This window comes from Rissa tridactyla, chromosome 7 (genome assembly GCF_028500815.1).
Source record: "Rissa tridactyla isolate bRisTri1 chromosome 7, bRisTri1.patW.cur.20221130, whole genome shotgun sequence".
Classification (NCBI taxonomy): domain Eukaryota; kingdom Metazoa; phylum Chordata; class Aves; order Charadriiformes; family Laridae; genus Rissa; species Rissa tridactyla.
The window spans coordinates 8,451,720-8,479,599 of NC_071472.1; the positions used below are offsets into that span (position 1 = coordinate 8,451,720).

At 41.9% G+C, this 27,880-nt stretch overlaps 1 protein-coding gene across 1 annotated transcript in view; it reads left to right on the forward strand.

Moving 5' to 3' along the window:
- The window catches only part of NCKAP5 (NCK associated protein 5), a 392,253-nt gene that overhangs the window by 121,253 nt on the left and 243,120 nt on the right, over positions 1–27,880 (forward strand). Inside the window, 1 exon segment of the mRNA XM_054208458.1 lies at positions 6,309–6,386. Coding sequence (XP_054064433.1) covers positions 6,309–6,386 — 78 coding nt within the window.

Consider the following 27,880-nt stretch of genomic DNA (forward strand, 5'->3'; position numbering starts at 1 on the left):
GGACAAACTGGCAAAAATTCCAATGCAGTGGAGCTCTGGATGCCAGCTGTGAATGTGGATAGCGTTCTTCTGCGAACCATCTCCGCATTCACAGTGCACAGGGTGCAGAATCTGTCTGTTAGCTAACGAGCTTGTGCTATTTCAGGCTTTATTAAACTCTGCTGTCCTCTGTGGATAGAGCCATTTAACAGGGTGCAAAGCGGAAGCCAAGCAGCAGCAGGAGGAATACCCAGCTGATTTTTTACAAAAACAACTGGCTGCAGATGAGTCGGTAAATCAGTTTTAATCACTGCAGCTGAGATGTAATATAAACTGTTCACTGAGGCTTAAGTGATTTTGAACAATTAAGAAATTTGCTCAACATATTTATTAAAATAATCATTACTGGTTTTTACCATAATGGTGTAATTCCACAGTATGTTCACGAGGGCTCTTGCCAGCCTTCTGCTCCATTGCAGATGCTCTAAGTGTACACTTCCGTGCCCATTGTTAATAAAACTGACAATTAAAATAACATGGTGAAATCAGGTAGGAAAAGAATAAATCAGCAATAATGGCAGTTTTAAAAGATCTTTTCTTGAGCTGCACGGTTTAGCTTTTATTGCTATTTAGCACCAAAGGTGAGCAGTCTAGCCAGGTGTGGTATTGAAGGGAGTGACAAAAAAATCTAATGCAAAGAGATTTTATCTTTTTTTATACCTGATTTATTTTTAGTGTGCAGCTGTGTAATGTTGTATAACAGACAGCTGACTCAAATCCTCAATTATAACACTTTCAGACATGCGAAAAACACAGTCCAGACAAGAATACATACATATGTGTATGTCCTCTTGGGCTGCTGGAAAAAAGCCTATTTTCTATCAAAGGTTTATGCAGCAGGATGATAACAAAAATAAATATTTTACAAAAGTTATAATAGTCTCTAATAGTCTCTGAAGGCACTCTCCCTACGTCTAAATCTTTACCCCAGGGCACTCTTCCAAGATCCTTCAAAGATGACTTCTGTCTCCACACTTGGTGTAACAGCTTAGATCTCCCCCTCACAGGTCAATCCCATCCACTCGTTGCTTTGCTAACATCATTTCCTAATTGCAACAGTCTGCTGTTTGGCTGCAGACAGCTTTGTTGTTGTTTGATTTCTAATAACCTTTCCCTGTGAAAATACGACTTTCCGCATTGTGGCAGATGATTGGGGGCTCTCTGTGCGGCTCCCTGTCTCCGAGGCTGGATGATGCCAGATACTCGCAGGAACTTGTCTGTGCGTCTATCAGGTTGTTCATTCCGTGTTTTTCTCTACTCCCCAACAACAAACATCCTCCTCTCTGAAGCACAACAGCCTGAATTCATGCTGATGTTTTCCTGTCTGGTATAAAAATATTAGTGGAGTCAAAGGGTAGGGTTGCATTAGGGTTGTCTGCTCCATGTCTGTCCCAACTGAACCAGGAGCAGTGTTAGATGTGCCAGAGGGAGAAAGGGACCCTTTGGGCTCTATGGGGCTGTGTATGACTTTCACCTCCCAGCCCGGTTTCAAAGCTGGTCTGCAGGAAGATGAGTGCCGGCCTAGGTTATGGGTAATGGGGTAACAGCTTTACATTAAAAAGGGGTGGATTTACACTAGATATTAAGGAAGAAAGTTTTTACAATGAGGGTGGTGAACCACTGGACCAGGTTGCCCAAAGAGGTGGTAGATGCCCCATCCCTGGAAACACTCAAGATCAGGTTGGACGGGGCTCTGAGCAACCTGATGTAGTTGAAGATGTCCCTGCTCATTGCAGGGAGGTTGGACTAGATGGCCTTTAAAGGTCTCTTCCAACTGAAACTATTCTATGATTCTAGGTTCTATCCCGATTTCCCTATTTTCTGCACAATGCCGGCATCTCAGCTGTATGCCCAGGTCTTTCCCTGGGAGCTTGTTCGTAACAGGGAGAGCAGTGGCAGGGCAGCCGCTGTGTCCCTGCATGCCTGATGGAGGAGCCTGGGTTTAGCGGCTCCAGGATCTGGGGCACAACAGCCACAGGATGGCCTGGTCCACCACCACCGCACCGCCCCCCTCCCAGTGACCACTGCCCAGCGAAAGCGCTGAAGCACATGCTGAACTTCTAGCACATGAGTAGCCCTATTGAATTAAGTGCGTAATCAAGTGATTTGCTGGATCAACGACTGTATCCTTAATCCTTTTCACATATTGCTAAGCTCATTAAACTCTCTTTGATACCAAGCTGTGCAAGTTCCTTAAGAGAGGCAGAGACTACGTGCTATTTCTTTAGCTTAAATTTATCACCTCCAGCTTCCAGCGAGGGACTCCTGTGTTATAAGCCGAAGGTTGCCCTAAGGGTTTGCTCTGTAACAATGGATGGGAAAATGTTCTGTGTGCTGTATAATTTTTGATACCCTGCCCAGCACAACAACATGGGTATGCCAGAACAAATACCCACGTAACCAACCAAAATACCGAGCAGTGGATCCCGGGCCTCAGTGGAGGCACTTCATTTCCTTTCTCTTCCTCTTTTTTTCCTGACAGCCGTCCAGCTAACAAAGAAAAGAAAAAAAAAAAAAGCAAAACAATTACGCATTGCGAAGTTAGATATTTAGTTCTGTCAAAAAAACATACTTAGGTATATTTTTAGGCTTGTGCTTCAGCTCAAAACAGTGACAATTTTGGTAAAGCAATTCTCTAATGCTCTCTAAATTAGATGAGCTGGTATGTGACATTTGCATACCAACTCCTCCTGGATGCCAGAATCTATGCAGCTGTTAGAAAGATTTTCTACTGCATTTAAACTTATTACAGAAGGCTTTTTCTTTTTCCTTAAAACAGTGAAGTTATATAGCATCACAGGAGAAATCCTCCTGGCTGGAAGCTAAGTAATTGAGAGGAAAGGGAACAGGTTTCACCCATTATTCTGAAAAGGATTTAAATTTTTTTTTTAATTATTTTTTTATTTTTAATCATGGACTCCTCAGTAATCCTGTAGGTTGGGAGGAATAGCTGGAGATCAGAGTGGGGCTCAAAGCAGAGCCAGCGCAGCTCAGGCTGTGGAGCTCTAGTCCAATGGTGAATAACAGCACAGATGGCGATTCCACAACCGGCAGAATTACTATACAATATCATCAGATTTATAAAAAATACACTAATTTGAAGCCTCCAATTTCAGATTAAAAATGCCGTATAATTTTGAAAATGTTAACTTGGCCTTACACAGCCTCACCCCCCTCCCCAGCTTTGCAGGTGCTCAGTGCTCAGCCTTCTGGTGGGAGCAGGCAGAATTGTGAGCGACTTCTGAACCCCTGGGGCCATTGTGCTTTCACAGCCTTTCTCTCCTGTTTGATTGATCTGTCTTATTAGTATCTAGTATAAGTACCGGTCGTGTCTACCTAAATGATTCTTATCCTTACTCAGTTATTGGATCTTGTCTCCATTTTCATAATGAAAAGGTATTTTTCTTACGTATGTATGAGTCACTTGGATCCTCCTTCCAATAACGCAAACTCCTGAAGTCATACGCTTGCATCAGAAAACGATGCTTTATCTAATTTCTCAGACTCGACAGTTAGCCATGCTACTCAAAGTCTACCTGATGCAAGCACTCGTATGACAGAGCTCCAAGGAAGCTATGAAATATTTGTATTACTCCTCTCAATGTGATCTATTTGGTACTGAAAAATGGCAGTACTTTCCTGAATTGTATAAATAGTCTTTGTGAACAAGTGTGATTAGTATGGGGCTTTTCTCAGATTTTATGCTTTCACTGAATGTGCCGAGTTATTCTAAATCACAGAGTTGCTCTAAATCTCAAATGACTGTTTGCTATTTGCTTCATGTAGACAAAATGATAATACCGGGTTCTGACCCAGGGTTTGCAGAATTTGGCTTATTGGGATAGCTGATAACAGGAAAGAGCAGAAACCTGGGCTTGGGAACCTTGGCTGAAGCAGATGGCTTGTTTTGGACACAGCTGGCACGTGAACGTGCCATAGCAGCATAGAAGAAAGGAGGTACTTCTAATCGTGATGTTTCTGTCAAATCTTGGTTGATTTTTTTACATCACTTTTGCACACTGACAGGTTACATACTCCTGAGATGCAGGTCTTCAAAGGGAAATACAATAATATTTCTGATTTGCACAGGAAAAACTTAACATTAAGGCAGTCATACAGGATAAACGCACTGATTTCTTTTTCCCCATTGGCTTTATTTCTAGACAATGTTTTTGAGAAAATTGCTTCAGAATGAGATTTTTAAATTATCATGGTAGAACCATGCAGAATAAAACTGCTGATTCTATCCTTGCCTGTAGGGCAAAGTGCACTGATGAATAAATCAGGAATATTGTTTAATATTACATTAAAAAGCTATAAAGGTATTAATACTAATTTATACCAGTTCAATGTAGTAAAAAATATAAAGTAAATGAAGGCAGCTTGTTTTAACGAACTTGGTACTGCAACTAATCATCATCATATGTTTGTACAGTATAATTTTTCTAAACTGTAACATACGTGTATTACAGAGTGACTTTACCTGTATTGGCTTAGAAAAAACTTGCTGCTTAATTGACGTGGTGTACTCTAAGTAAAATTCAATTCAGGCGAGCAACAGGGAGAGTAAGAGGTGGTGCTGAAGCCAGCATCTAATCCAAGCAGCACTGGTACAAAAGCTATACTAACGCCGCTGAACTTCATGGCTTTTCTCGGGATTTACATTATTCAATGTTTTATGAAAGTAACAACTACAAGATACATCTATCTAGATTAAAATTTAAGCTTGGGGCAACCACAGAGTTTAATGGAAAGTTTCACAACACCCAAAGGTTTTCGAGCAAGGCAGTTGGAACAGGATCTGGCCCCGATGCATTTGCAGAGACTCCTCGGGAGCAGAGTCTCACTCTTCCTTCCCGTCTGTGCCAGGGACCATTCCTTTGTGTCACGATAGCCTTTGGGGAACCAGGCACTCGCTCTCTCTCTCTCTCAATCAGAACAAGAAAATAATTACTATGGGCAGAAACACAAAATCACTTCCAATTCCAGTCCTGAAAAATAAAAATGTACATCTATATATAAATTATGATAATTAAAATCAGATAACATTTATCTTCACCTTGAGAAGCCACGGTGATGTACTGTCCCTGTAGTAGCTATCTCATATTCCTGGACATGAAGACAAATGGCTAAGAAGAACCAACTACTTTGCAACAAAAATCTGTATTTGTACACAAAATAAATAATAATAGTATAGAAACAATCCCTAAGGCAAACAAGACCCCCGTGAAGTGGTTCTGTGATGAGTCCAAAGCTAAAAAAGTGGAGTTTTTGTCTCCAGAAAGTGAAGATGGATTTGTTCCCAGATAGTACTCCAATACTTGTTATTTCCTGAAGTATGAGGTTTGAATCATATTTTTGGTTTGCTGAGATATTTCAAGATAGTTATATTATTACTGATAGGTTCTCAGAATAATAGTAATGTGGCTGTGTTGGTACTGCTGTCATACAAATATATCATATTATATCACATGTTATTCTATGGGATCACTCTGAAATATTTTATATAAATCACACTGAAGTTGCCTTCCTCCTGGAAATGAAGTGGTGTATTTCTATTACTGACGTATTTCTGTGCTGAGAATAAGCATCACCTCTTTGCATTGAGTTTAAAGAATAGCCTTCAATAAGAAAAAAATATGAATTGTTCATCTGAACATGACTATTTATCAGAAATTCTGTCTAGACACAAATACAGTAGCCTTCATATAGCTGATATTGCAAGTTATAGCATCTGCAAAAGTTGAACTGGAAAATTATATAGGAGCTGAGTTAGAGTTTCGTTTTCAAATAGGTTACCTAGTATAATATCTTTCATAGTCTCCATTAAATAAATGTTTGACTCAAATCTTGGGTTCACTTTGATTTATACCTAAAGTAAACAAAACGTGCACCAAAACGGTGACTCCACTGTTGAGAAGCTATTTTTCAGTCTGGATCGAGGGAAGATAATTCTGGGCTTAGAATATGGGTATACGTATTCATATGTATTCTAATTTATTTTTGCAGCTTGAATATCCTCACCGCCTTTTGTCTTCCGCTCAAATAATCTCTGAAAAATGTATTGTGCTACTGCCCTGTACACTTGGTATGAATCCAAATTTGGCTTTAATCTAGATTTTTACATCATTGTGATTTCTGTGTACATGGGATAACCTTGGATGCAAAATGAAAGTGGACTCCACAAACTGACTCCGACTGTCTTTTACTCAAAATTTTACAAATGCTTTGCACATTGAAAAACTAACCTTTAATCATTTTTCATTTAGGAATATATGGACTCAAACAAATACATAGAGCATTTAGTGACTCAGCTGGAAGAACAACGCTGGAATTTATGGAGGCAAGTATTATTCACATACATATTTATTTATGTTGCTATTTTGGAAAAAATACTGCACTCCATAGTTTTCATTCTTGAGTTCAAGTAAATGATTGGGTATTTAGTTTCTCCACTTTTTAATGCTTTGCAGACTAGCAAATCTTACCTAAGTGAAATAAGTACGGATCACACATGAGTTGAATCTTGCCTTTGCTAATCAGGGCAGTCACACTCATGCACGGGGTTCCTCATGTTTCATTTTCTAAGCAGCGGGTGTTAACTCTACTTCAGATTCTTTTAATTGGACTGAATTTAAGAAATGGTCTTATATTCTTGAGTATAGGTGTTTCCACTGCATGGCGTACAAACTGTCAGCATGAGGAACTGAGAGTTGTGAAAGTAAAATAAACATGGGTGTAAAATTTTGCACTACTCTTGATTGTCCATATTTTCTATTTCTTCTCTGTTCACATTGCTCAGTGCAGGCTGCCCAGACTTAACTCTGGCTTAAGCAAAGCCGTGATTTCCACATGCTGGTGGGCAGCTAGTGGGTGTTTCTACTCTGCCGTACAGCACGTGTGATAACTGCACGGGCACTTTGAAGATCTCCTCAAACTCTGCGTCCCTCTGGTAAGATGGCTATAGGACCTTGCAAACCTCCATGCTTTGGTCTGGTCTAGGAAATGTCGTCTACTCGCAGGGGGAGGTCGTCAGCTCTCACAAAAAGGTGCTCACCTCATTCCAGACATAGTTTCCTCTTTGCAACAGCAATTTTATTACATAGTGTACTTCAGTGGCTTTGCTGCTGGGTGGCTGCTGATGCCTTCGTTAGGTAGGACGAGAGGTTGTGCATTGTTTGCATTCTTCCAAAATTGATCAAGCGTCATTCATAACAGTGACGTCACGGCAATAATGTCTTGATCTATAGATTCTTTATTGTATTTCAGCAGTACTGTTCTCTAGCTGTTGTCTCAGGGCTGTTCTGGTATGACATGGTAAAAATAGCAAAGAAATTACCTACTCTTCAGAAACCTCAGAAGTCTCACACCCTTAATGAGTTAATTATCTCTTGATCATTTTAAAATTAATTCTTCCAGCCTTGTCATTTGTATAGAATTGTTGTTATCACAGCTGGTTTAAACAGATCTGGATGACAGCGCTTTGCAGTATTTGCTTTTACTTTGTATTTTCTTAAGTATTTAGTATCTATTTATTAACTACTCACCACCTCATATTTTTATAGCTAAAAGCTAAATTCCTGTCTGGAATAACTATTAATAGAGAGGAAATGGAATAATACCAGTGATGAGACTCATTCAACCTTCACAGCCATATATTTTTTTAAATGCAATATTTAACTTTTTTTTTCTGAAGGCGTATGAGCGGCGACAATCTTTATTAATGCATAGTCAAATATAAAGTAGTCTTCAGGGAATAACTTAATCTTCATAGATTAAAACCTATTTCACCTTAGTTCTGATCAAGGAAGAAATAACGATCCGTGTGATTTTTCAGTTGAATGCCTCTCATGTACAAAAAATAGTAGCTTTGCACATGGCAGTAGGAGTTGGTATGCAGCTCACAAACTTCCTGGCCTATAGGATATAAAGTAGTATTACAGTATTTACAGCATACAGCAGTTGTGATATGGACTTAGTCTTACAGGCAAAACTCAGAAAGTCTGTGTAAAATTCCTGCTTTCCTTTAAAAGTGGCCACAAAAAATTGAAGTTTATGTTTAAGATTACAGAATTTGGGAGATTATTTTTGTGAGAATGAAGGTGATAACTTTATATGTGGATGACACTACTATGGTTAAATATAAACGAATAATAAAAAATTAAAAGATTAAAAAGTCTTTGAAAAGTAGCAGGGGTTGATATGAACAGACATTCAGATGTGTTCTGAAAATCCAGTGGTTTTTGAAAACTGAAGACAGTAATTTCTTTTTAATATTAATTTATTTTTAATATCATTTTTATGGGGCATTGGTATAAAAAGTTAAGACTTACAATAAGCACTACAAGATAAACCCTTCTGGTTTTGCCGGTCTTCTTTGAACACTTTATTTCTCTCTTTTAAATCTCTAAAATGTTTGATGGTGAGGATTATGCTAATAGCTCGCCCTACGCAGGGGCCGTACTAGGCTGCCTACAGCCAGACAGATGTCCTAATAAATCAGCATAGCCCTCTTCTCAGACTTCATTATGCTCTTGATTTGTGACTACCATGATTTTAACCCAGTGGGTCACTGGGCGCTGAACCTGACATTGACCGATAACCCCTACTTTACTCCAGGCGAGCTAATAAAACAGACAGACACAAATTCTGACTATTTAGCTCCTTCAGCGTTACTTACAGCCCGGCCAGATTTATAGCGGCCAGGCTAAGACAGAGGAGACTAAAGCCGATGTCATGGTGCGCATATCAATTTTACATTTCCTTTACATTTCCACACGTACAATGGGACCCTAAAAGACATGTAGGGGCAAAAATTTCTTTTCATTTTAGAGGACGACTGTTTATACACGGCATTAGCATCTGCTGTGGAACATTTATTGCTGTAATTGCCGTCCCAGGAGAACTGACTATGGTCAGGTCACGTTTTATAGCTTTCTACTAAAATAGACCTCTAGCCCAGCTTCAGATGTTCTGTTCTTTAAAACCTTTACAACAATGAGTGAAGGTACCTCACTACTATGTGGAAATGCAGACTTTTTTTAACACAGCTTTTCTTACACTGAACATTCTATAATAATTATTTTCACATGAAGAATGATGAAAATGAGAGCATATTTGGCTTGTCAGTGGTTCTCCCATTTCTCAAGTTTGAACAAAATGAATTTATCCAACATGAGACAAATTTGACCCCCGTTGATGCAAATCACCAACATTTATCACTGGAGGTGATGTCCAATAGTGATTGCGCATCTCCCTGTATCAGCTTGAACCAGAACACTGGATTATTTTAGATTTCTCTGCTCTACCCTGTCTGGAAAGAAATTTAAATAGGATAGAGTTTAGTCAGGGGTAGGGGATTCCCCTGCAGTGGTTTTTCTCACATAGTCTATTAATACTCTAATTCAGCTAATGTCTATTTCTATGTATAATTTTTATGGCAGAATCACATGGACAATCAACATGAAAAGCAGAAATTTGCTCCTGCAGTCTTTGCTAATTGACCTTGACAGTAGATGATAATTTTTAAGTCTGGACACATGGATCAGTGAGAGCAATTACTAGTTCCCTTAACAGCAGAAAGAATTCGTATTTCAGCATAGGATGCTTGCCTGAATATGGAAGGGTCAGACTCCGTTCTTAAGACCTTTCAAAGGAATTTTATTATTAGTGCTGCTGGAACCAGTAGTCTGTCATGGTAACAGCACGAGGATATCCTGCATGTCACACATGACAATCATAAAATGAATGTAGGATCAACAGCACCTAATTACCGTATTACAGTAATGAAAGACACAGAGGGGGAGGGCCACAAATGTGCATGAGGACTGCATGGCATTTCTCCAACGCTGTATTTTCAAAACAGAGTTTGTTAAATAGATTTGCTATACTTTTCATGACCAGCATTAGCATCCTTCTATGCTCCTGGGTTTAATGCTTGTATACTAAAGAGGTGCCAAGCATTAAACAGGTTGCTTCTGCTGTAATCATAAACTTCCACTGGGAGACCATAATTGCTAACAAGCAAAAGAGCTCTGCAAGAATTCTTAATGGTGAGCACAGATTAAAATAACAACTGTGATTAGCTTTAAACTGCTTGACTAGAAAAGGACTAATCTTAGTGGAATAAGTTGCATGGCAAACAAATGAAAAACCCTATGTATGATATTACAGTAAAGAAGGCTGTGAAAAAAACCAAATGCCACCCCAGCTACATAAGGTCATGCTCTGCACAAGTATCTTTTTCTTGTCAGGAGCTTAATAACTTGGCCCGAGCGGAATTAAGGTCAAAGCAAGCCAGGTCCTGGGGCTGACACCCCGTTTTAACCCTTTCTGGAAGTTTCTGATAACAAACATTGCCTCTGGTCTATGATGTGAACATGAGTTCTAGACTGTATTTGGAATGAGTTATCTTCCAAAATCGTTGTTGTACCCCATGATCAGCAGGCAGAGATTGGTTTGGTTCGGTTTGCTTTGGTTTGGTTTGACTTGGTTGGTTGGTTTGGTTTGTAAGAGCACGAGGCTTCCTTCTTCTTTGCTTCTCGATCCAACTGTCTGGCCACACCATCTTGGCAATGGATAAAGCCAGGACAAAGGTGTTTTGTGCTATTAGCCACTAACACCTGCCTCATCTCTTTCACATTTTTTTGTGTTGCTGTGTTCTTTTGGGGGTGGTGGTTTTTGGAGGTAGTTTTTGCTACATCTCTACACCACTGCTGGATACAGAAGTGGATATATATGATAAATCTGTAAAATCCATGAAAGCACTGATGTATTCCTTCCAGTTTCCTTAGTGTTTGGAGGCGAGGCTGGCTGAGGCAAGGCAGAACCCAGTCTGGCAATTAGGAGTCAGTCAGTCACCACAGGTACTCAGATGTTGCCAACTAACATTATAACATCACACGTGCCTCTCTAAAGCTGAGGCGTTGGATTTGTGACTTTATGCGTGAATAAATTAACACAAAAATGTAGATAAAAACCATATAAGGCTACCAAGTTGTATAACAGTTCACAATACTGCTTCAGATATGCATTTCTACCAGGGATTAGTATTTGAATATGCGCATTAGGATACCAATTAAAAATGTATCTGATTTTTGGCCAAATGTGCTTTTCTTTAGCTGAGTGTAAATTTGGATGGTTCAGTGAGCAGTGCAGATGTAGTTACAGGCCACAAAAAGCACCGCCATTGTATTATCTGTGAATGGAAACCCCTCGCTTCCTTTGACTCCCCGTCACAATGCCCGTCTCCCACCGCACTTGTTAAAGATACCTTTTCACGACTGAGCTGGATGACAGTAACGTGAATACGAGTATATAGAAAAGCAAGTGTATTACTGTTTGCCTTATAAATCATATTTTTTAATAGGATCACAGAAAAGTAAGACAGAATAGGTTAAAGGTTACAAATGAACCCTATATATGACATAAGTCCACTATAAATACTAAACTGGTAACTAAGGGAAAAGACTGGATGGCCGCTAGAACACTTGTTGCAGTAAAGAAGTGCCTATTTCCGTATAATTTATCTCAATGTTCAAGACTCATCACTGTCTTTTAAAGAAATATAAAGTAAAATAGACATCTTACAAAAGTTTACAGCTGTTCAAAATTTATTGGTTCCACCAATCATATAAAATAACTGACCTCAACTGATTAAAGTTGATTGATAGCCATTTTATGTGCAACTCTTTACCTGATCAATAACCAAATCTCTTTCAACAATGAGTCATTTTAACTCTGACTGGGCGTATTTCTGTGCAGTATTTACTAAGACGACTTAAAATTAAGCTCAATTTTATGCGCTGTGGTATACGAGAAATATGACCTGGGATGGTTTTTGAATTATACATTCATAGTAACAAGTATTAATTTTAAAGAATATGACTCTCAGCCTGTTTCCTTTAATTGGAGAAAACTCCCATTAACACTGGGCATCAGCGCTGCGTGAGTCAGGAGTGAAGTGTCAAGCCTCAGTTACTGAAGTCATTACATAAAGGATTTGGAACGATCTGAATATAAAGTTATTTTGAAACAAGCAAATATCTCCATGTCTATGCTAAACTACGCAGATATCAGAACTGCAGACAAAAGATGAAAAAGCGCTCTTCAAAAAGTAACTTCATCTGGTCATATTTATAAAATTAAATAAATTAACCAATTTAAATTTAAAAATGTTAATAACATTAATTAGGGATTGGGGTATTTTTGCACAGATGTATGCTTGTCATAATAGCGAGACTGCCAGAGCCACGAATTGATTTGTTTCTCTTAAATTAAAAAATAGAAAGCCTTGAGCAAAATATATTCTTCAGATATATTTGGTAGAATAAGGATCACAAATGTTCCCTACCAAGTTGAAAGGAAAAAAAAACTCCAGCAGGGAAGTATATGGAAGGTCTATTTGACATATGGATGTTTGTTAAAAGCAAAATGCATGAACAGCCCAGAGTAAATTAGATCCTCATTTGTATGCTGGGAAATGAAATGTATAATCTTGGCATGGGTCTCTGTTTGGTTTGGATTTTTTATAAGAACAAACTCTTCTGTGTATGCAGATACGCATACTACCTTAGTGGCTACTTAGGGTTAGGAAAAAAAAAATGCTTTGAGCTGATTTTATCTGAAGGGAAGTGTGTATGGCAGGATTTTTGTCTGTGGCTCCTGAGTGCAGACATGGGCTCAGGTAGCCGGCACCGGGCACAACCGCGGCGGCGCCGCATGGGGGAAACACAGGCCCTTCCCAAAGCACAGGCCGCATGGGGAGACATCAGACCCCCCACTCATCCGAAATGATACCTCAGTTTTCAGATGCAAAACCAAATAACGGGTCGAAGTAACAATTTACAAGAAGCGCATATGCAATTATCGGTTGTTGTTGCTCAGAGATCATCTAGTCCTTTTTAAAAAATCAAACATTTCCAAAGGGAAACTTCTCTGCAGTCTCTTTTTGTTATTTGGGGTTGAATTTAGTCTTCCACTAATGTCTAGGCACAGCCACGCTTATTCACATTGAATCATATTTCACTCCTCAGATAATTCCAATGATTTTATTGGAATTATTCACAGAGCAAAGAATAATTCCTATGAGTAACAGTGACATTGCCCTCAAGTCTTCTCTAAGACTGAAAAACCCTATCTTTACTCGGAGCCTCTGCTTCCTATTTGGGAGAGGAAAACCCGTGGATTTACATCAAGGCAACAAACGAGAATTTGGGCTCTTATAAAAACAGGATGTCAAAATGTGTTCTAGAAATGAGTAGTGCACAGGCGCAGGTTGTGAGGCGGGGGTTTAGATGGGATGGTGGGTTCGAGGAAGAAGAAGTGGAGAATTTATGAATTTGTTATTTCTAAAGGAATGGTACGTCACTGATGTGTTTCACTAATAAAGCCTACAAACAGGGCAGTGCTGATGGCAGACGTAGAAGAGGCCGGTGAGAAAACGTACATGAAGTCATGGGAGTCAGGTTAGCGCCTTTCCCTGTAAATCAGTTTCACTCATGAAAGAGAATTTAAATAATCAAGCATAGCATTTCTATTTCATTCTGTAATGCTCAACCATTTTTATTTTTTCTAAATTACATTAAAACAAGACTTTCAGACCCCAAGTGAGAACAGGGCTTCATTGTTCCAGTTTATACACAAAGTGAGAAATTGTTTTCATCTCCTCAGCCCCAAAGATGAAACCAGAAATAACATAATTCCCCTTTTACAGAGAAAAATAAAGTCGTGAATATTCTAAGTAATGGAGCTTATCCAAGAGATCTGTGTCTAAGCCAGAGTTCTTCTGTGTTCCACTTCAGTGTATCAATAATAAGGTTGTACGTCTCATGTCACAGCACTGTGTGTTATCAGCCTGCTCACTCCTATCTGGGGGATGAAGTTCCCACATCACTGCTTGAATCTTTAAAAGGTTTTACAGCTTAAAGCAGGCTCGGTGACAATCTTATTCAACGCTCCGTGATGGAGAAGCACTTTCTTGTGTCTATGGTTCATGGCGTGATGACGCGTGGAAAAAGAGAGCTGTCTTTGGAAGTGCCCCCTCCAACTCCTGTCCTTGGCCCTTGGCCCTCCGCAGTATAAAGTCCATGTAAATGATCTCTGTCAGGAGATGGGTATTGTCAAGGGGAGGAGAGAAGGGCTCTACCCTCTTCTCATGAAACAGTTTATTTTAAAGTATATTGATGTTGATCTGCTGGTGCAAATATTTTTAATATAGAGAAAACCACGGATGTAGATAGCTGTGACATCACCTCTTCCTGCTATTTAATGTCAAGTGTGCGCTGATCCATCACTGTCATCTTCCCGCTTTCGCCCGTGACACTCATCGGGGCTCTCCAGGCCTTGGGTGCACTTGGCAGCTAAAGCTCCAGATGTGCAGGAGTCTAGTTCTGCAGAAGTTTAGATCTGCAGCTAGCCTTTGTCTAGCTAGCAGGATACCTAGCGTAGCTAGCAGGAGCCTCACCTGGTCTCCTGTTTCTCTAGCAGTGACTGTAATCAGCTCTCTGGAAGAGCTTGGGGAGGTAATCCACAGCTTTCTGAAAGTTTCCTTTAATTCTGTAGGATTTGGCTGGTTTCCTGTTTACACACGTTGCAGGAGATGCAGGGTGCGCTTCCTATCGATTCTGCCTGCTGCATGAAATGCTTTTTTATGTTAACAGATTATATTTTCCATTGCTTTATTCATTAATGAAAGGACATAATTATGTCTATAGCAACCCATATTCTGGGATAAGGCCCATTTGCACGTTATTTTTTTTTAATCAGGAGTAAATTCCAACATATTCTGCTGTAGGGAAAATATCATGCATTTACAGCAAAAACCTGTATAAACATTATTGTAATGGGTTCCACTAGGGACCAGGTTTCAAATATAAGGCAGCATTCATCAGTTATTAAAGACCTGAGCGTATTTTTTTCCTACTTAAATCAGCATAGCTCAGAATTTGCAAACTCTTGCTTATGTAGATATTCCCCATAGATTTAAAAAAATGAATAAAAGCTTGCAAAATACAGAGCTCTTAGTTTTATTACCACCTGATTAGTCAAGCAGAGTCTAGAAAGTGTAACTTAAATTAGCAAAAAATAGAAAAACTAGATTAATCTCCAGCAAATGCTTAGCAGCAAGGAGACACCAGCTTTTGCAGGGTATTTAGTTTGCTGTAGTTTATGCAGCACCTTTACAGAGAGCAGAGGGATAAGCCCATCTCCTTCCACGTGGTGCCAGAACAGGCACACGCTTGTATTGCCCAGTACTTGAGGAGGTCTGATGCTAGTTTGATGCTACCTCTCAAATTCTTCCCAGTTCAGTTCTGGATGCTGCCGTAATAAATCCAATATTCATTTTCATACAGCAGATTCTTACTCCTCTGCCAGGCAAGTCGAGAGCCTCTTAAGCCCTTTTGAGAGAAACAAGTATGTATCGCGTGGTTCCTCTAAGGCTTCCTGTATTTTTATGGTCTTCCACTCTTCCTGGTAGGGGAAGAGAGATCAAATGCAAAGGAAGTACCTATCTTCCTGCAGAGCCCTGGAGAGATTGGTCCAGAAACACAGATCAAAAGCTGTAAGCACTCTCCATCCCTCTTCTCCTTGTCTCTAATAACACTGTTATAAATGCTTGAAAAAATGGCCAGCTGCTGTCCTTCTCCCACTGATGGGAATGTCAGGATTTCCTTTCACTTCTGTTCTGCAATGTGGAAATGTGCAAATGGCAGCGCCTGGCCCTTTCTTCAGCCAATTCAAAAGATACTCAGAATTCCCATGAAGGATCTGAATTCTAAATTTCCATTGAGATCAAGAGAAAACTTTGATAGTCTATTTTTCAGGCTGAACGTAACCATCAGCAGCAGGAGCTGACGGTAACAGATGTCAAGTCTTCCTGTAGTCCTGCTTACCGGACTGTACTGGGAAATACCAACATGGTTATTGGGGACCAGCTTGTTGTAGAACCTCTCGGATTCTCTCCTCGAGTGACTGATCTGTGACTTTTCCTGCCAGCGCAGGGTGCTCAGTGAGTGTCCCCATCAGCTTCTACTGCGCAGCTTTTTGTGTAATAGCCTGGCCTGGCAGTTTTCCCAGATGCGCAGGCAATCGTCCTGATATTTTAACTGAAGTCCCCAAAAGGGCAGCGCTGCCTCAGGTCTCACTGAACAGTGTCCTGTCTCAGGCTGAAAGAGCAACTGTTTCTATAAATGACATCAGTGCACGCGATCTCTACCCTGCTCATGTTTATAACAGAGTTTTGGAACACGGCTAGTGTTAAGTGCTAGTAACCTTTAGGTAGAATATCTGAAAATCTAGTATTACATCACCAATATATAGCTTCAGTCCTAAGTAAATAAATCACGATTAAAAAGGACAAGAAGCAAATTAAAAACTGTACCCGTCTGAAGGTTTCTTCTCCCCGGATTTTTACATATGAAGTTTCTCCCTGAAGCACAGACCCTCTTGAAGATTACACGGTAATTTTGGCATTATTGATTACTGAGCAAGTTGGTCACTTCCAGCCTGTCAGCGTACCTGTTCTGTCCCAGGTGTCTCCCATTTGAAGGAGCTGCGGAATGCAACAGCAAGCAGAAGTAAATCACCTCTGCATGTACACTGCCAGGCAAGAATCAGAATTCAGTTCAAGGAGCATCTGTCCCTCCAACAGGAGCTTGGTGTCTCTGAGAAAATGACAAAATTCCTATACTGGGCAATTACTGCATTTGTCAGTGCCAGCTGTTAGGTTTCTATATTTAAAACTACGGCTACCATTAATGTATCGAGCTAATGCCACTTCATTTTAGCGTTTTGAAGTACGAGCATTGCTGTTTAGTATCCTTCCAAAGCAATGGTAAGCAAAAAATCATTAATTTTGTTTGAAGACTAGTGTATTATCTTCTAAACGTCTATGCTAGATAAAATTGCGCAAGCCTAGGGACAAGACGTAATTAATGATTTAGAACATGTACTTATTGCTGTGTATGAAACTGAGATACTATTAATCTAAAAGAGACACAGAAGAACAGTATCTCAGCTGTCAGGAACAGTACAGCTCGATGTGCATAAAAATACTTTCAAGTTGTAATTATAGCTTTAAATTGTAGATAAATACTATTTCTCTATAATTCTATATCACTTCTAGTTACAGAGCAGGAATCCAATTCCGTTGCTCTTGATTTCAGTAGATTTAAGCTCAGGCCTGAAAATAATTAAAGAACTAACAATATTTGTTTTCATTCCTATAGTCCCGGTTAACCTAGCATATCTGGTGAAATCAATGATTGCACTAGGAATTCGGGAAAGGAGAACTATGGAAAGACAGATGTGGTCTTTAAAGAAAGGCTTTCTAGGCAATAATTTACAGACTGATAGAAAGATCTGTTGAGTAAATTAGAACAGCATTTTAAGATCTGCAGTGCTACACCTAGAAAGGGATCATAATTATGCGGGTGATTTTACTGCATCTTGAACACTAGTTGCAGTTCTGGCCCCCAGCTTCAGAAAAGGCGCACCAGAACTGGAAAAGTTCAGAGGAGGGCAGAAAAGGGTAATCAGAAGCAGGAGGTGGTTTTCATTTATGGAACAACTAAGACTCTGGACTCTGAAAAAGCAGTAACTGAGGCAGGGGAATGACAGAGCTGAGAATGTGAGAAGCGTGGAGAGGAGCAGATTGTCCACTGTTTCTGTCAGTGCAAGAAATACAGGATATCGGATGAAACTAAGAGGTGGCACACTGAAAACAAAAGGAAGAGATTTTTCATGTAAGCAAGGTTCAGAGCATCTGCAACAGGGTATCATGGATGTTAAAAGCATACGTGGGTTCAGCTGGAAACTGGACAAAGACATGGAAGAGATCTAGTGAGACGAACTAAACTCAAAGAGGCTCAGGAAGTCCCTGAGCTCCCAGGTAGCTGGAAAGTGGAAAGGCGATGTGTCTTTCCCTGGATATTGGGTTTTGCCACTGAAGAGAAATGATACTGAGCTACACAGGCCTTTTGGGCAGATCCAGTGCAGCCACTCGTGTGGTACCCAACTCTCAAAAAATGTTCAGCCTTTGCAGTTTCAATCGTTAATTATAAAGGAATCCGGTAGGCGGTTTAGGTGGACTGTGCAAGCAACAGGCATTATAATGTGATTACACTGGGATGTTTTTATTTTTATTTAAACAGAAAATTAACATATTTTAAAGTCAGTAATTAAAATTAGCTCTTAGGAGAGTGGCTCAAGGTGTTTCCCTGCACAACAAAGCAATTAAAGCACGTCAGTAGACATCACTTCAGCGCTATGTGACTGCGACAGGATCATGGCTTAAACCATGACAGCCCTGTTCCAACAGACAGTTAGAATCCATCTGGAGCTCCCAAATTCTGCTGGATTTGGAGACTCTGACCTTTTACTGCCCTTCTGCCCAGTTCCCTTCTCACGCTTCTTTGCGGCTTTCTGTAACAGAGTTTTGTAGTACCCAAAAACATCACTCTATCATCTACTCTGATTCGCAGCACATTATAGGCTTTATACTTCACCAAATTACACTGAATTAAACCCAAGGGCTTTGACTAGCCCAGGACTCTGTATCAGCCCTCAGAAAATTGAACCGTTGAATCAGGAGAGTCCCAGGTGCCTGTGTAAGCTGCTGTCCTGGAAAGGACACTTTAAATTTTACATATTCAAATAATTTTGGAGGTTCCCATTCTACACTGGAAACAGGAATTCTCAACCTGGAAGAAAATCTGGCAGGCTAACAGACCTGGCTACCGGTTTATCTAAAACACCACAGTCATGTAGTTGGCTGCAAACACTGCTCTCTGTACCACAACAGGAGGAGGTTCCTTCTGCAAAATGCACTGTCTCCAGCTGCAGCCAATCTGTTAAGTAAAATCTGGGTATTAGTTCTGGTGCTATATTTAATTCCAATGATTTATTCATTCTTGAGAGCATATCGCTCCTTTGCTGAGATGCCTCCAAATTCAAAATGCAGAAAAACTCCTGCCACCTGCATTTTTGAAGCTTTATTTCTCCAGTATTTATTTTCATTTCTGATTCTCAGATACAGCTTTACCCTTTAATTCTTGTCTCAGCACAATGAGGATTTACGTGTGTTTCCTGCAGCCTCTTGCCTCCAGCATACCCAGCTATCTCTCGTTTCCATCATCTCAGGTGTTCTCACTTTGTTTCCAAGACCCCTGTCTCTCACTAATTAAAGCAGAAAATCCTGCCTGAGCTCTTGCTTGCTCTCCACTTAGGTTCTCTTAAACGTATTGTATCCAGAAATGATCTGACCACATCTGAAAATGGCACCAATGTGATCAATTGGAACTGGGAATCATTTTTGACTTGCGCTTTTTTGACTACCAGATGACAAAGCTTTCAGTGATTCTTGAGAAACTGTTTTCCCACAAAACACGAGGTTTTAAGTTACGTGCCGTGTATGCCTGTGACTCTCCATCCCCCAGAAGTCTGGTACCTCCCTGTCACACCCCCGGCAGCCTCACCAGGCTGGGTGGCCTCTCCTCTGACTTTTGGGGACACGTGAAATGATGTCAACTTGAGATTAGCATTTAATTAGGGGCTACGTGGAATCAGGGCCCTCATGGTGCTGTGCAAAAGCACGGGGCAGAGCTGCCCAGGCCCTGCAGAAGGGCGGCTGGAGGGCAGCTGCCCCGGTGCCGCCGGGGGGACACCCGGACACCGCGTCCCCGGGCAACTCCCGCCCGGGGGAGCCCGGCGGCCCCGGCCCCGCCGCCGCAGACAATGGCCGCCCCCGCCCGGCCTCTCCCCCCCCGCCCCCGCCGCGGCGAGCCCCTGCTGCTGCCGGCGCAGATTTGCCGGAGCCATTCAGTTGCGACCGATTGCGATCGCGGCAGATGGGCTGGATCTGACAGCCCCGCTCCTCCGCGGGGCCGGGGGCGGAGGGGGCCCGTCCGCCGCGCTCCCCGCCCCGCCGAAAGTGCCACCCCGGGCCCCCGCCCGCCCCCTCTCCCTCCCCAGGCACATGTTACGCGTCCCGCGGTCGCGGCGGGAGCGGGAGCAGAAGCCGCCGCGGCGGAACAAAGCGGAAGAGGCGAGCGGCGGAGGCGGCGGGGCGGCCGGCCCGGGGGGCGGCAGCGGCAGGCTCCCCGGCCCGCCGGGACGCGCTGCCCCCGCCCGCCGCAGCATGCCCCACCGCCCAGCAGGTAAGGACCCGCCCGCGCCTCCCCTCCCTCACCTGCCCGCCCCGCCGCCGTCTCCTCCCCTCGGCCGGCCCCGGCGGCGCCCGCCGCTCCCCCGCCCGCCCGGGGGACGCGGGGCCGTGCGGGGCCGGGCGCGGCCCGCGGGCGGGGGGAGGCACCTGCCGCCGCTCCCCCGCCGCCGGCCCGGCCTCCTCCCCGCCCCGCCGGCCCGCAGCGCCCCGCGCGGGGAAGGCTGGGCCGCCGCCGGGGCACCGACACCCCGCGGCCGCCGGGAGCGGTTCCCCGGCCCGGCCCCGAGCCCCGCACCGCCCCTGTGCGCGCCCGACCCGGCCGGGGCTTGGCCCTCCTCAGCCGGGGGGGAAAGTGCAATGCGATTGTTTTGCCTCTTTTTTTTTTTTTTTTTTTTCCTCCTTTCTCTCCTCTTCCTCTTTTTTCCCCTCCGGGAGGGGACCGGCGGTGTCTCCGCATTCGAGCCCTGTTGCTTCAGAGGCAGCAGGTTTTCTTGTGCTGCGAGTCTGGCGGCAGCATCCTAAGGAGCTCTATTTCTTTTTTATTTTTATTCCCCTTGGTTTAAAGCTTGACTCCTCCACATTGCACAGGTCACCGGGAGGAGGCTGTGCTGATGGAATAAGTACACTGGGCTGAAAAGAGATCCTTTTGAGATGAGTTTAAGTACACAAAGCAATAGGGTGTAAAGTGAATGCAGAGTGGGAAGTGACCTGCTGCTGTCCCACCAGGCTCTCCGCTGTTGATTCTGGTGGCTTTAGTAGGGTGTTAGATCCTCTGTCTGTATGCTGAGGTGGGTTTACCCAGAAAATGACTGAAGTAAGGTAGAATAAGCGAGACCAGGCCTTGCATTTTCCTTCAGGAAAAAAGCACAGCCATGCAAATATCACGTTGTCGTAAACTTTATGCATTTGCAATTCTTCTTCTCCATGTAATGATACAAAATTGACTCCCGACTTGAAATGGTTTATAAACGTCCACTGTAAATTTTTACATCCCTTAAAAATTGATATTCCAGATAAACCCCTTGTTTACCATTAGAAAGCTAGCAAAGTTTTTAACAAGTGAAGTAACATTAAATAGACAAGTGATTTACATCTGAGGGATTGACTGTATACATTACTGGATTGCAGATAAGCTATGTAAGTAAACAGAAGCGCAGTGCTCTGTTATTGTGCATGACTATGGAGATATCATGGGACTTTTTTGCTAGTTAATAGCATAAGGCTTCGTGGGAACTGTTTGATCTGCAGGACTTTTGCTTGGCAGTAGTTTACTTAAGGTTATTACACTCTGTTTGGAGACTTGTATTTGCTAGCCATTATTGCATTCTTAGCTCCAGGCTTCCCAGAGTTACAGGTTAGTAGGTCAATAAAAATTGCACTGAAATGCTGGAATGGGCAGGCTGGATTTTCAAATGTGGTTGGGGAATAACTAGGCAGTAATCAGAACGCTAAGGAATTTTTTTCTCTGAATTTTGATGCTGGTCACTGGTGATGAACCAAAAATACTTTTTTTTGCCTTGAATACTGAAAATATTTTCCCATTTCTTGTTAAAAGAGGAAACCAATCATATAAGCTAAATACAGTATTCCCTTTCAGAATGAAGCCACCTCAGTTACATTTACCAGGACTTAGTTCTTTTTGCCAGTGAACGCTGGGATTAATGTCACTGGCACTAGATGAGGCTTGCCAGTAGCAGGAATAAAAGTATCATCAAGTCACTGCTGTTGTAGATTTATGTGTTCCTTGTAAAACTTGAAAATTACTGTGCTGTGCAGGAAAACAGTATGAAAAAGTACTGTTAGACTGCCGTTGCATTAAAGTACTCGAATAAAAATTTGAGTTATCCAGGTTAAAATGCTGCCAGAACTTGTTGTGACCCAGCAGATTTCGGAGGTGCAGAAGAGCAGCCAGAGCCTGACTCTGTGCTGCCCCTCTCTGAAGCCCAGCTTGTTCCGGCAGTGGCTCCAGTGGTTGGTGCGATCCCCATTCCGCCAAATCCTGGAAACTGTTGATGGACTGTCTGCATGGAGCAATCCCATTCATGTCACAGCGTACAATTTACGCGGTTAAAGTGAGCCATATGGTGCAGCCCCCCCAGCGCGGTGGTGTGCTGATGGTTAAGGATGAACTGGAAGTTCAGTGCAGAGCTCTGATGGAAAAAATCGAAACTTCAGGATCTTTTCGGCATCTCTCATGTAGTTTCCTCTTTTGATGAACATCGTGTATGGGAAACACTATATCCTTTAGCTGTTGTATCCTGTTATGTGTTGTACTTTTTGGCTTTTTCAGTTTGGTCTCTTTGTACCTTGGTGTTTTTAGAGAGTTTCCTAGGAATGTTATTCCCACTTCAGCTTTTTCTGATCTGCGTCTTTGCTCTTAATTGCATGTAGCACACACTTGCTGACAAGTTTTCTTGCTGGAGTAAGGTATAAATGTATACTTCATAGGTATTTAGTCTCACCTTTCTTAAGCAAAGAACCTCCCTTTCTGCGATAATTATTAATGGTTAACTGCTCCACTTGTGTGCTATGTAGGGTCAGTTACAACTGTTGTAGAGCGTTACTGCTACACCACTGCTTGACTTGGCCAGATAAATCCTTACACAGATAAGCTCAGCAGCAGCAGCCAGGTGTTGTGCATAAAACCACTTCTTACACTGATTAATTTTCCATTTAAGACCCTGGTTTTGCAACCAGTTAGACACCTGCTTAGCCTTAGAGCTACAGCATTGAAATAGATAGGCCGCTCTGTGTGACAAGTTAAACATGTCTGTAGTGGTGTTCACAGCTTTAAAGCTTGCACAGAGGTGCTGTACAAAAAAAACCCCAAAACAGCCCAAGCCTCTTTTGCGTTTCTCCTATTCTCAGGAATTATGGTAGGTAGCTGCTCTTGGCTTGGTTACTTAGTTAAAATGTAATTGCATAGTGTGATGGAGCTGGCTTGGGACTGGTGTTTAAGCAGCAGGAATTGTGTTTCTGCTTTTTGGCTGATGTTTCCATGGAGGTTTGAGGCTGCTTTTTCCACCTGAACCTGCCCCATGGTGAGGCTGAGGCTGTCAGAGCCCTAATGCAGCATTGCCACTGCTCAGAAACCAGTTGATGAAAAGGCCATTTTAATAACACTCGTGTAAAAACACCAACGAGAAGCCTGGTAGCATTTGTGTGCTTCCATTTTGAAGAAGGCCTGGAGGGATTACTACAGCAAACTTCTGTCTACTGTTTCTAACTCTTTGATATTTAGATCTCATTTACATTTGGACTCGATGGTCTCAAAGGTCCCTTCCAACCACGAAGGTTCTATGATTCTACGGTTCTACATTGTGTAATGGAAACTCCTAGGAATGACCAAAGAATTGATAGTAGTAGGATATTAGCTGATGGATATAGACCCAAGCTGATGTGGATGAAATAAAAAAAATTTTAAAAAAAGGCAGTTTCTTTTTTTTTTTTTTTGTTTAAAAATATATTCAAATGATTTAAACATTAAGAGAAAGACTGGGTGTTCTGCCAGCAAGACTCCTATATGCAAAATTCTTTTAAAAGTCGGGGACCCTGGAGTTCTCTAGTTCTTTGAGAATTTATTTTTCTTCTATACTTATCCCTTGAAATGAAAATGGGAAGTTTTTGGGTTTTTTTTTTGGAAGGAGAGAATCTTTAAAATACAGAAATTAATGGTTCGTAAAGGAGAGTCAAGTACTTTTGCCTCTCTTGCTGTGGTGTGTGCACTGACAGTTCACATCTGAAACATAAATTATTCCTCAGAATAATCAGAATGCAAGTAAAATCAGGAAGGAAAAACGAAGACACAGGAAAAAAAGTTTGATATATCGCAGAAACAGGGTTTTCAACACTGCTGCATGCAGAACAAAATGAAACATTCTCCTTTTCCCCATCTCTCTTCTTAGGATTTTGCTTAAATCCATGTGGTTCTGAGTATCTGAGCCAAACATTTACCAGTTGCTTTCCATGTACATCTTTGTTCCATCTTCTAATAACTTTCCTTGCATTGTGTATAAACCCCTTTAAATAGACTCTTGGCTCCTGGTGGCCCGTGTTGTTCTAAATAGACAATGCAGCTGCTCTCTCGTTATGTTCACTTGAGTCCTTTAGACTTTTCAGTTCTTCTCCCTGCCAAGATTTTGCCCGTGTTGTTGGTCTGAGCCACTACAGGAAGCTGAAATTTTATCCCATTGTATATTTGCTGATAATAAATTACTTGTGACTGAGTATACTACTTCCTTGTTCTCACCAGTTCTTTTTTTCTGAAGATGAGCTATATGCTTTTAGAATAATTCCAGGTTTCATTGCCATAAGCACAGCCATTTCCATGGCAAAGAAGTTGAGCTTTACAGAACTTTTCTGCTCCTTCTTTCCCTTTCTTCTTCTTTGAATTAATTGCCCGTGTACCTCTTCTCCATGCCCACTGTGTCTCTGTTCCAGCCTGTGTTCCTCATCTCAGGTATAAAAGCCAACCTGCAGTTTGTGAAATGATGACCCTGCTGACTTACTGCATCCTGAAGGGCAGCTATATCCTTAATAAAAACATGACTGTGTAAAATGCACTAAGTGGTAGCGTAAGCCAAACCCACTGCCGTAAATGCATCTTTCTGGTGACTTTGGATGAAATCCAAAGCTACCAACTGAGCCACACTCAACATGTAGAGGAACGCCCTGGCCTTCTTGACTTCTGCAGCAAAGTGATTCCTGGTGGCTACTGAAAATGAGATTGAGCCATAATCGTTCCTGTTGGTGCTAATGGCAATCTGACACGCCAACTTTCAAAATAATTTACTACATATAAAAATATTTTGTCATTTAATTAGCACATGTGGTAATACAGGGGACTGCTGGGGATGCCTCTGGTATCTAAGCTTTGGAGGGGTATTTGTTGTTCATGAAGTAGGAACGACTTGCTGTGTGTTTCACTGCAGGGTTCTCTCCCATGTAGCACTGGCTTTACTACGACTGCCATAGCTTGTCTCTTGTAGATAAGTAAGTTAGTATCAGCATCCAGTCATCGTTTTCAGAGTTACTTAAACAAAATGAAGAATTACTGTATTGTAATATGCTGCTATAGTTTGATTATTTTTTTTAATGCTTTCTCTTGTTAAAAGAAGTACTTTTATATTTGCATTAGCATTGTAGTAGAGGCCTAGCCAAGGACTCAATAGACGCATCAGTATTATTGATTGACATGGCACAAATAAGAAAATAACTGGATTATTTGCTGCGATCCTTTGTGGGTCCAGGACCACCCCTGCAGTTTGTCTCCCGGTTGGCCTTAGAGATTGCACCAGCTGCTGGTCCTGGGCGTGCACCAGGGGATTGGGTCAACTGCTGGGGACCTTGTGTCTACATTACACTGCTTGTTGTCCTGGTGCACAACTGCAGGAGGGAATCTACAACCTTATGAACAGTGTCCTCAAGACCTTTAACGTTGATGCAAGACAATTTTTCACCTAAGAAGTACCCCTTGGTACCAGTGCAAATACACCTAGTGGATTAAAATATGGTCAGAAAGAATGTGGCCCAAAAACCTGACAAGGTACATATGAAACAAAGGACAGCAAATGGTCAGAGAAACAGGCTACAGAGTACAAGGAAAAAGGAGGAGACATTGGTCAGAGAGCAGGAGTAGATTTCTTCTGAAATCAAGACTTCTGTTTGTTCTCAAAGTCCGACATTCTCACAAAATCAGATGTTGGAAGTTATTTCTAAACTGCTACGACTGTCCATGGCTGACATTGTGTCTTACAGATCCGTACCAGGCTGTTAGGTAAAAGGAGCCTACAAACGCAGTGTCTCCTAACTTGTAAACATGGACTGCCTCTGTCCAGACTCCATGTCTGAAAACCAGAAAGTCCCAAAACATCTCCAGGTTTCCAACTCCAGACTCAGCGTAAAGGAGCTCGTGATTTGAGCTAGGATTTTTGGGGCTTCCTGGTTCCCTGGCGGGGAGCTAGAAGTTGGTACCAGACTCACAGAGGGTTGGACACTGGTTCTGGTATTTTGCTAGGTGACAAATGGGGAGGATGAGTGGCAGTCTAGACCGTGTTCAGTGATCCCAGGGAATGAAGTAGGACCACGGATGACTCTTGGCTTTTTTTTAAGCCAGGAAAGACTGTAATAGACCTGTATGCCCAGGAACAGGAACCAGGGGCAGCAGAACCCTAGGGAAGAGTAGGGCAGGCGATGTGAACAGGTGAGAGGGGGGACTGGGAGATCAACACCATCTTGGCAGGAGAGAAGGAAGAAATTGTTGGATTTTGATTTACTTCCTCTCGGAAGAAAATGGTGAAGTTGGGTTCAGGAAGAGAACTGTAGGTACACAGGAATTAATCAAAGGAAGAAAATGCTCAACTGCGAAGGGATATTCTATTAAGTTTGAAGAGCTGTGTTAGGAAAGTGTCAGAACTAAAGGAATAAAAAGAAATTGCAGTGGAACAGTCTGTCAGGTCTTGAGATTTGTGATACAGATGTTACGAAGTGTGAAGGCAGGAGTGGAGAAAGATACTGGGATCTGCAAGAGCATGTATTTCAGTGAGGGAGGAAACCAAGTTGTGAAACTGGAGGACAGCAAGTGTGGTATTAACAGATGTTAGAAATCTTTCATTTTACTGGGACTTGTTTTTTGGGGTGGAGATACTTGCATCAAAGAAAGGATCAAATTTTTCATAGCTTTGATAAAAGCTAATGCCATAACTCATTGGTATAGTATGCGCTTAACGTAAAGGAAATGATGGCAGTGGTCCCTGATAGAGTAATGAAAACATGCTTGGGTATTTATTGTGCGTTTTGTGGGCTGATTTTCAGTTTTGTACTAGGGTGAATGAAGGCTGGATAGGTTGGGATGTATTAATATGCGATTTATCTTTCCCTTGTCACGTAAAGGCTTTTCTAAGAAAGGTATTTATAGCAATACTTAGATAAATATTATTAGAGTCTGGATTAATCTCCTTGACATCTTCACTCAGCAGTGGTGTAGCCATGATAGCCTTAAGGATGGTAAGCAAGACAAGGTTTCAGTCATGGGTGTCTCTTATGAGATTAACACAGGAAAAGAAGTCAGGCTTTTGGCCCATAAGCCCTATTATCTGTCCTTTCAGTTCTGTTATCTCCTCTCTTTTATGATGGCAGCATGGACCACATATTTTTGAGTCAGATCCAAGTTGTTTGAAACATACTTGTTTTGTTTAGTAGTAGCTGGATCAAACCTCAGTGTGAGGCACATAATAAATAGTTCTGGTGTGTTTTGCTGCAGTCTTACACTGATAAATCTATTTAAAGGTAGAAAGTAAATTAATGAGAACTACTGTTAGATCTAAAATATAACTTGTCGTTCCAGTCAGGCATGGCTTTATTGATGGCACTGAGGGGACCTAGGCATGGCATGGACCTCTTCCCTCCAGTCCCCCCAGTCTGTATTTCAGATGCAGAGCTCCCATGTGACAAGATGAAGGGTGTCTGCACCCTTCTCCCATCTGGATCAGTAGTGAGTTTCTCTCTGCCTTCTTGCCCCTTTTTGGTTTTTTACAGTGATATTACAAAATATCCCATCAGTGAGGTCTGGGTAGGAAATGTGAAAGCTCCTTTCCCATATGGTGAGACAAGCAGTCGGCCAGTGAAACATTTTGGATTAAGACTTTATTGAAGGTCTTAATCTATTTCTTTGACTGT